The sequence below is a fragment of the Hippoglossus stenolepis genome, chromosome 6, assembly GCF_022539355.2.
Source record: "Hippoglossus stenolepis isolate QCI-W04-F060 chromosome 6, HSTE1.2, whole genome shotgun sequence".
Taxonomy (NCBI): Eukaryota; Metazoa; Chordata; class Actinopteri; order Pleuronectiformes; family Pleuronectidae; genus Hippoglossus; species Hippoglossus stenolepis.
The window spans coordinates 1,639,708-1,650,061 of NC_061488.1; the positions used below are offsets into that span (position 1 = coordinate 1,639,708).

At 46.3% G+C, this 10,354-nt stretch overlaps 1 protein-coding gene across 2 annotated transcripts; it reads right to left on the reverse strand.

Annotated features, from left to right (window-relative positions):
- Positions 1-144: 144 nt before the first annotated feature.
- On the reverse strand, positions 145-10,121 carry ccdc120a (coiled-coil domain containing 120a). 2 transcript variants are annotated; one of them, XM_035158225.2, is made up of 11 exons: positions 9,837-10,121; positions 3,983-4,185; positions 3,766-3,880; positions 3,365-3,492; positions 3,108-3,221; positions 2,883-3,024; positions 2,697-2,753; positions 2,414-2,513; positions 1,432-2,183; positions 986-1,262; positions 145-903 (listed from the first exon to the last, which is right to left on the reverse strand). In XM_035158225.2, exons 2-11 carry the CDS (start codon positions 4,028-4,030, stop codon positions 798-800), a joined length of 1,839 nt encoding a protein of 612 aa, XP_035014116.2. In that variant the 5' UTR covers positions 4,031-4,185; positions 9,837-10,121; the 3' UTR covers positions 145-797. The 2 variants fall into 2 exon arrangements, with proteins under 2 accessions (XP_035014116.2, XP_035014117.2); XM_035158226.2 differs by lacking the exon at positions 9,837-10,121 and adding an exon at positions 7,193-7,247.
- Positions 10,122-10,354: the final 233 nt, after the last annotated feature.

Genomic DNA, 10,354 nt, shown 5'->3' on the forward strand with positions numbered 1-10,354 from the left:
CAAAAGCTCTGGAATCTCCTCGTCTTTCCAAGTTGACGTCTTCGTCTTCTACGTGTATGGCTCCTCTTCTTCATCCTGAGATATTTGTGTTCTTCCAGTTTCACGTCCGTCACGTGTTAGAAATCCACACGTCCACTCGCTCTCTGGGAAGCTTCCACACATTGTCCTGCTGTCTCCTCACATGGACTCACTCTGACATGTTACACACATTTTACTAGGAGGCTGCAGGAGAAGATCCAGGCGTCAGTGCAGATCTGAAAACAGCTTGAGAGACGAGGACATCGTCATAGAAAAAGTTAGAAACAACTTTAGAAGTAAACCTGAACCTCAGTTCAGGGGGATCAGACCTGGAGGGTCATCACATGACGTTTACAGGTACAGTTTCATCAAGTTCATCTTCATCCCTGATATCAGTTATTTAAAGCCAAGCAGCGACTGAACCTGGCTGACAGGAGGATCAGCTGACGTAAGTCCAGATTAACCTTTGACCAAGGGTTGACCCAAGTTGGGCTGGAGGTCTGTGTCTGACCTGATTTGTTTGTGGTTTATCCAGTCGTTCTGTTGAGTCTCTCCCAGATGTAAACTGGGAAGTAACATCAACCTGTGACACGCTGCAGCTGGAACCTGAAACACTGTTTGAACCTGCAGGTCCTGGAGAACCGGAGGAGGTTCTATAGCAGACAAAGAACATCCACCAGGACCAGGACCTCCACAGGTGTTTGATTCAGTCACCTGGACACAGGTCAATACGTCTGTGTGGGATTGGTCTGTTCCTGTTCTTCTGATTGGACGGTGAGTCAGACCAGGGTCCCAGGAGACGGCTGGTCCACAGACAGATCTCTGAGAGGAACTTCCTGTTTCTGAGGTGAGAAGGAGTCATGGTAGAGAGAGTTGTCCACAGACCTGAGAGTGAGAGAGAGAGAGAGACGTGTGGTCAGGCACAGAGCCCAGGTGTTATTACCTGGACAGGTGAGCCGACTCCTACCTGCCGTGGAGCGGGTGTCCGTGGAATGTGGCTGAATGTGGCAGCGTCTGCTTGTGATGCGACAGAGCATGATGATGACTGGTCTCCGTCTGATAGGTCGATTGTTGGATGACACCATGAGTCGTTCGTCTACGCTGCAGAGCTCCACCCACACCCGACTGACCTTTGACCCCTCCATTCACCTTAGTGGAGACACCTGTGCTTGCCTTGCCATTGGATTGGTTTTGGTTTTGGTGGATTGAGCCTAGCGTGTTCCTCAGGTACCAGTCCCTCAGACCTGCCAAGATATCAAACCAGATACAGCAGATTCAAACTCTGTTTTTAAGACGGACTCTCTGTTCAAGGTGGACAAGCGTGTTTCTGGCAGACTAAAGTGTTCAAGGTGGACTCTGATGTTTTTGTGTGTTCGCAGGAGTTTTGTGTTGTGTGATGTCACTGCTACTTACCTTCTAGGGCGAGGGCCTTGTGGAGGCTCCTGGTGGCCTCCTCCAGCTGGGAATCCTGGGTGGGGGGCAGCTGTGTGGGTCGGGGAGGTAGCAGGTGGGGGTGGGGGTCAGGCTGAATGGTGGACAGAGGAGGATTAGGAGTATCGGTCTGCTGCACCGGGAGGAAAGGGCCACAGGATTTAGTGCGGGTCACTTTGACTTGTCGTTGGTCGCCATAGTGACTACGGAAGGTGGGCGGGGCACCTGGGGGTTGCTGGGAGGAGAAGCCATTGTAGAGCAGCTGGTGCTGGGATGTGATTGGCTGCCTGTTATTGGTGTGGGACTGCTGTCGCTGCAGCTGCTGTTGTTTCCCCCAGACGTAATCCAGCAGGACCTCGCTGTATCCCCCTCCTCTTCCTCCTCTTCCTCCCCCTGCCCCTCCCTCAGCGGGTCTGTTATTTATCCTTGTTCGTCCGTCCATCAGCAACTCGGAGCTCCTGAACACTCCAGAGACGTTTGTTCCCTTGGACACTGGCACGTCATTGACCCTCAGTCCTCCATGCTGTGCACCCCCCTCCTCCTCTGGGGGGGTGACACGGCCCAGGAGGCCGTCTGAGCTACTGCAGCGACGAGCTGCGTTCACCCTGACCCCGCCCTCACCTGCTGCTACTGGGTCAAAAGGGCGAGAGGAGGAGTCCTGTGATAGAGGGGGAGGGGGGATGGGCAGCAGGGGGAGGGGCTTGTGGGTCTGAGGAGTCTCTGGATGGTCGATCCTGAAACAGAAGACTGATCATAGTTACTATTGATTAACAGCTAAAATAATCTATTTTGTAAATACGTCTTTTATGACACAACCATTTTACAGCAGATCCATTCTACACGTCAACGCTAACAATCTAAATATTAAAGCTAACATGGCAAACGTCAATGCTAACATTATAAAAAGTCAAAGCGACCATGCTAAATGTCGGAGCTAACATGCTAAATGTGGAGATAAATGTACCTGATGTGCAGCGAGTTCCTTCTGGTTTTGTTGTGGTAGAAAACCTCCACAGGAGAAGCAGCAGAGACCAGCGGGGGGCGACACTGAGACACGCTGTCTTCTGAAAGAAATGAAATTAAGAAAAGGGCAACTGTTAATCAAACAAGCAGCTGTCAATCAAACAAAAACCTCTCAGTCAAACAAGCACATGCTGACAACTGGAAAGGGTGAAAGGCTCTCAGCCAGCAGGGGGCACTGCAGCTACAATACCACTAATGTGTGTGTGTGTGTGTGTGTGTTTTACCATTGTCATGTCCTGTTGAGTCTGATGTCGAGCTGCTCTCTGACCTCACTGTGTCATCTGAAAATACACACACACACAAAGACTCACAAATAGTTTCAGAATAAAGCAGGAAGAGGCAGGTTTCCTCGTCTTCCTAGAACAATGGCCTCTCAACTACTGCCAAGTGTGTCTGTGTGTGTGTGTTACCTGTGTGGCAGCCTCTATGCACAGTCCTCTTGCCATGGTGTGTGTGTGTTTGTGTGTGCGTGTTGTGTTCAGAGTCACTGTGTTTCCTCAGAGCTGCACTGAATAAAGTTTTCTTCGGCTTCGAACGCTGAGAGTCTTCCTCCTACAAACACACATACACACGCGCAGGTTTATAAACATCACACACAGATTTCTTCAGATCAGGTAAAGTCATCAGCTGCTCACCTCTGCTCTATACTTCCTGTTTCCTTGGCGAGACACCCCCCCCCTTCGTCGGACACAGGGGGGCTTCTCTCCCGCCTCCAGGGGGAAGTCACTGGGCACCGCACCTGTCAGCTCCTGACCAATGTAAACACAAAAAAACTCACCTTCATGTTCACTTCATTTAGACAAAACTACACAGATCCAGGTGGGATCAGGTGGATCAGCTATTTTAGGATGATCCCTCTTTGGGGGAGGGGTCTAACTATGACATCACTCACCGCCTCCTGCAGACAGATGCGTCTGAGCTCAGCCAATCGTGTCCTCAGCAGCGCCTGCAGGCTCCGCCTCCTCTCCTGCAGCTCTGTCATTCGCTCCCTCTGCTTCTTGTCGGGACAAGTCAGAGGGTCTGCACACACACACACACACACACAGTCAGTGTATCACACACACACACACACACACACACACACAGTCAGTGTATCACACACACACACACAGTCAGTGTATCACACACACACACACACACACACACACACACACACACACACACACAGTCAGTGTATACACACACACACACACACACACACACAGTCAGTGTATCACACACACACACACACACACAGTCAGTGTATCACACACATCTCTCATCTCTGATATAAACTCAGTAGTTTGTTCTCACCAGGTGTTGTAATGATTTGACCCTTGACTTCCATGGCGGCTGTTTCCCATGTAACCTCTCCTCCTCCGTCCTCGCTGCTCGACTCCTGCTCTCCCCCCCACACACACTCTCTCACCTGTACAGGAAGTGACCATGACGTGGCAGGAAGTCAACACAGTATCAGTTAGTTAACAGTGTAATCTATACCACTACCACTGTAAACTAACCTGCTTCTCACCTTGTAACCAGGTTCATATGAGCTCCAGTAGTTCACTCCTGTGGCCATGCAACAGCTTCAGCACCACCTGCTGGTCACTGACTGTAACTGACTGGTATCTGTTAGGTTACACTGCTTAGCTGGTTAGATGCTGTTAGCTGCTAACAGCGATGCAGATGCAGTCCATTGGCTTTCCTATAGATGGAGTTAAAAAGTCGTCTGACCTGAAAGAACAAGAGAAGAAGACATCGTTCACACCTGGATTTAACATCTGTTCAGGTGTGAATGTATCTTGGTGCGTCCTGAGATCTCAACACTCGTGAACCTTATGAGAGATGTCTGTTCAGCTGACGACCTCTAACCTCCACAGATTCACAATGAAACACACACACACACGAACACAGACACACAGACACACACACACAGACACACAGACACACACACACACACACACACAGTTGATCAGTGTGTCGACTCAACAGCTCTGAGATCAGATGTTCTCATGTTTGTTTTGAGAACCTTGAAAACCTTTATCTTGATGTTCTCCTTTACACTTGACATCTATTGCACTTCTGTCCGTCCTGGGAGACGGATCCTCACATGTGTCTCTGAGGTTTCTACCTTCTTTACCTGTTAAAAGGGTTTTTAGTAGTTTGTCCTGACTCTTGTTGAGGGTTAAGAACAGAGGATGTCACACCCTGTTAAAGCCCTATGAGACAAACTGTGATTTGTGAATATGGGCTATACAAATAAAATTTGATGTATTGATTGATTTTGTGTGAACACATGAACTTTATTTTGTTTGAGAGGATCAGACGTCCTCTGGCCTATCAGAGTCCAGCCGGACGAGACAACATTTCTCTGAAAGTCCCTGAGAACAGGACGTGAAGCCCAACAGGAAACAGGAAGAAGGAAATGATCGAAGAAAAAAGAAAAGTGAGAGAAAGACAGAGAGAGAGAGAGAGAGAGAGAGAGAGAGAGAGAGAGAGAGAGAGAGAGTTTGGTTTCTATCAGTAACTGATTACTAAAACTAATCAGATTACTTATCAGAGGTAACAAGTTCAACAACAGGAAAAAACAAACCACATTTCATGTTTCCACAGGAAGACAATAAAGAACTGAATCCTTTTTATTAAACTTTCTCCACTCTCATTGGCTGCCTGTCTGTCAGCTGATTCTTCCTCATCAGCATCAAAGATCCAAACTGAGGCTCCGCCCACACTGACATGTTTTAGTTTTGAAATTCATCACAGATGAACACCATGTGTGGACTCCAGGTGTGATAAACACCAGGGGCCTCTACTAAAAAGCGGGTTCAAGTGAACTTAACCAACCAGACATTGTTTTAAACTTCCCTTATCCTTTCCTTTAAGGAGATTGTTCACCGCGCAACAGTGTAGAGTCAGTTTGGTGACTCATAGAGAGCGAGAGAGAGAGAGAGAGAGAGAGAGAGGGGAGGGAGGCTGTCACAAGTTACATCTGCAAACGATCCATCTCCCATTCTAAATAAATATTTAATTTCATAGGATAAAGCTTCTCAAAGGATAAAAGTATGAAACTATGTCTTGATATCCCTCCGCTAACTCGCCCAGTACATCAGTGTCAGTAGGTGAAGCAGATGCAGTCTGTGGTTCTGTGAGCACTTTGCTCCAACAGGTCAGGTTGGTTCTGTTCGGCTCCAGCAGCTGACAGAGGTTTATCCTCTGAGGAGAATCTAGATCTTTCAGAAACTCATCAGAGGAGCTCAAAGGATCTTGTGGGTCTCTGAAGACCCTGGTCCTCCTCAGACTCGAACAATCCACACCAGCTCCACGGATCCTCTAAGAACGCTGATGTCACGGTTCAAAGGAATTGATTGGTCAGTGGGCGGAGCTTTTATACGGTTTGATCCCTTATCTGCAACTTAACCTGGAGCAGATTATCTGCTCAGCATAAGTTACCATGGTGATTTACCCCGATAGGAAGTGAACAAGCTTCGTAGGACTGGAAACCCCGAACTTAACCTGAAGTTTCCCCGATAAGCACAAAACCGGCTGCGTAGTGCAGGGCCCAGGTGTGAACTGTGTTAATGTAAACAGACTGCAACAATGTGAGAACTAACATCGAAGTGTCTCATTACATGTGATCGTTCAGACTTCAGATCAGAGACTGTAAATAAAAACAGACGTAGACTCTGCTGCCTGAATCCTGTCTTCTGTGTACTGACCAGCAGGGGGCGACTCCTCTGGTAGTTTCTATCGAAGTCTATAGAAAGTGACTCTACTTCTCACTTTATAACGTCAGTAAACATTCAGGAGTTTCTGTCTCAGTCTCTAGTTTCAAGTCTTCTTCAAACAGCTGATGTTCATTTAGTGAATTATGATCATTTAGAGTCAAACAGACCATAAAGCACCAGGTGTATTGGGGGGTGGATACCACAGTGTGATTGACAGCTAGTACCGTCCAATGGGTACAGGTGGCAGGTGTAGGTGGGCGTGTCCTCAAGCTATCGATCAAGCGCTAACCCCCGTTCCTCCAAATATAGTTACTTCTGATTTCAAAAACCAAGATGGACAAAATTGGATTGTCAAACTGAGGCATCAGAACAACAGCTCACAAACTGATGAGTGAAATCACAGTTTTAAGTCGTCAGATGCACACACACACACACACACACGCACACACACACACGCACACACACACACACACACACACACACACACACACACACACACACACACACACACACACAAACACACACACTCACACACACATACACTTGTCTCTCTATAGTTTTGTGAGGACGCTCATAGGATAATGCATTCTTAAGCCCCTTACCTGAACCTTAACCATCCAAACTAAATGGCGAAACCTAATTCCAATCCTAAAACCAAGTCTTAACCCTCAAACAGCTCTTTGAAAATGGGTCAGAAAGTTAAGATACAAGATAACAGTACAAGTACCCACACACACACACACACACACACACACACACACACACACGATCAAAGCTGGAAAAAAAGATGTAAATACAGGATTTAAAGATTTAACACTGTGTGTGTGTGGCGTGTCCTCACTCTGCCCTCATACCAAGACATGGATGCAGGAGCTCATCAGAATTCTCTCTCTCTCTCTCTCTCTCTCTCTCTCTCTCTCTCTCACACACACACACACTCTCACACACACACACACACACACACACACACACACACACACACACACACACACACACACACACACACAGTTAAATACCTGCTCAATGTTCATCATCTTCTTCTGATCTGAGTTAAATCCTGAATAAAAACTTGTGGAGACTCAGCTCCTCCTCCTCCTTCTCCTCCTGCTCCTCCTCCCTCCCTGGTTACTTTTCAAAATAAACTGCACTCCAGAATAAAAACCCCGATCTCTGTTTTTAAAATCTCATTTTACCAAGAATCAAGTCATGTGACACACTCCTGATATTAAACTCCTATTTCCTCCTGTAACTGGACGACTCACTTCAGGCTAAAATGAGAATTGGTTGAAATTATTTCACAAACATCGCTTAATAGATTTCATGCCTCCATCTACAGTCCTTTAAATGTGTTCAAGCTGCACCATGTGACCCACACTCATCGATTTCAGTTCACTGGTTTGTTCATCAACATCAATAAATGACTGAGAAATCAATGGAAATGTTGGGAAACATTTTTTTAAAGACAGTGAAAAGCATGTTTTTCTCCAGTTAATAAAATGATTGACACCGAAGTAATTCATCATTTACATCTGATGTCACAGTTTTATCTATAAAACATGATCAAACATCACAACAGAATTTTATTTTGAAATTCCTCAGATCCAGTTTAACTACAGCAGCCCCCTCTCTCCTGCTTTCATTTTCTCTGTCTCTCTCTCTCATGTTAAACAGACTTTTATTTTGGTAACGTCTCCACACATTGTTTGACATTAGCAGAACAATGAGACCCCCTCTGTCTTTTTTCAGCAGCTCAGTACTGCAGCAGCAGAGGATTGTGGGAGTTCATCCTGTGCATCAAGTCTCTGACATGTGTTTAACTTTAACTTCACTGATTCTGTGAATGTTTGAGTCATGTGACGGAGGACAGTGGTCGGGGTCAACCAATCAGAGGAGACGCTGAGAACTGGCTTTTAATTCAGGACGAGAGAGTAGTCATTAAACAGAGAGAGAGAGAGAGAGAGTGTGTAATCACTGTGTGGTTTTTTATTTTTATCCTGAACTCACTCACACAAGGTTGGTAGTTTGATTTCTGAAGGTTTTTAATGACTCCTCCAAAAACAATTCATATTCTATTGGATGCATTGTGAACGTGATGACACCTGATCAACAGGACAGTGCCTTGCTCAACAGCACTGACGGCTGAAACAAACAGAACAACAGACGTAGATCAGTCAGTTTACCAGAAGAACCTGAAAAGATGTTTAAATACTCTTCATAAAGTATTATTACTTCCTATATCTGTGTTGTGAGGGAGCTAATTGAAACACTGTGTGTTTACGTGTCAATAAAGTTAAATTAAAAATAAAACATATTTTAAATACACACACAAACAGGTACGTGTGTACTTTTGAGGACCCTTGTCTGATGTTTATTTTACACTGGTTTTATGAAGCAGTCACAGTGAATATTACACATATACTGTACATGTATGTACATATACACATGTATGTATATCCCATGTTACTGTGTAATACGTGATGTTTGTAACCAAAGCATGATGGGGACTGTGACGGTGACGTTGTTGTGTTTTCTGTCTGTGCTGTGTGTCAGTTTTTGTGACTGTGTTGGACCCCGTCCCAAATACGACGACTTCAGAACCATGTCCTCACAAAACACACACACACACACACACAGATCCTCATGAGGAAAAACCCATTAACTATTGATGAACATAGCCACAGGCACACACAACTGCACCTGAATGTGTGTATCAGTGTGAATTGGTGTGTGTGTGTGTGTGTGTGTATATAAATGTAGGTCAGGCAGCAGATTCTTCGCATGGCAACAATGTAGAAAATCCCAACTGTGAATACTTGTATCTGATTGGCCGAGAGCTCCAGTGAGGCAGCCAATAACCTTTCAACCCCAGGGGCTTGTGTGTGTGTGTGTGTTACAGTAGACTCTCACACACACTGAGACACGGCGTGACGTTCAGGTGACATCACAGTGACATCACAGATACAGCAGGTGAGTGGGTGGAGTCCACTGAGTGAGACGTACACTACATCTCCCAGAGTGCACTGCTTCAGGAGCTGTCCAATCAGAGAGCAAAGCCTGTTGCTGAGCAGCTGATGGAAAAATGAAAAGGCTGAACATCTGGATCAGACCTGTGATGTCACAGCTCTGGACTGAACTGTACATTCGAACTTGTTCTGCTCATTCACACGAGCTGAGGTGACGCGTGTGAGAGCGTGACGCAGATCGACCACAGTACCACTGGTCATGTGACTGCTGATGTCATCTCTCACTTCCTGTGAGGTCACAACACGCTGCACTGTGGCGTCATTGGGTTCCTTCTACTGAAGTAATCTGATTACTTTGATTCTTGTGTTGAGACAGTCACAAAGATGCTCCTGCATTTACTCTATTACATAAATGTACTATTTCACTTCAGGTTACTCAACTTACAGTGAGAGTACTGTTACTCAGCGTAATCAGATTACTCCACTCAATGCATTGATTGATGGAAACTATTAAAGTCAATTTCACAGAAGGATGTTCACACACACACACACACACACACACACACACACACACCAGCTAATCACTGAAACCTGTTAATGAGCCGCCCGACTTCAAGACAACGAACTTTTAATGGAGTCTCGTGCACGCGCTCGTCCACGCGGAGGGACCAGTGTGTGCGGGATAAACATCTCTTACCTCGGTCGCCTCCCTCCGCCGGAATCGAACCTGCGACCCCTCCGTCACATCATCCTGATTCAGACCCGCCACTGCAGCGCGCGCATGTCTCGGCAGGTGTGATCGATGACCTCACTGATTGATTACGTCCACGATCCAACGGACTGATCCGCTGATCGATCACTGATCGATGATGCGATCAGATGATGGATCGTTCCTCCTCCTCAGCTTCCGGTCTGTTCACACTGAACCCAGCTCCATCAGCACCACGAGGCGCGTGTCCGCCGCGTGCTGTTGTGAGCGCGCCTCGCCTCGATCCCACTCCCGTCTGTGCGCGCACACAGAGGGCACGAGACCGACTGAGGTTATGATTTGATCAATGAAGGGATCGAACACATCGATGGAAATGTAATAATCGATCGAACAATAAGGAATCAATCAATAATCAAATCAGGTAAACAATCATCGTTTACCGAGACGACACAAGAAAATAAAGTTAAAACATTAAAATCACGACATCACACACACAATAAATATAA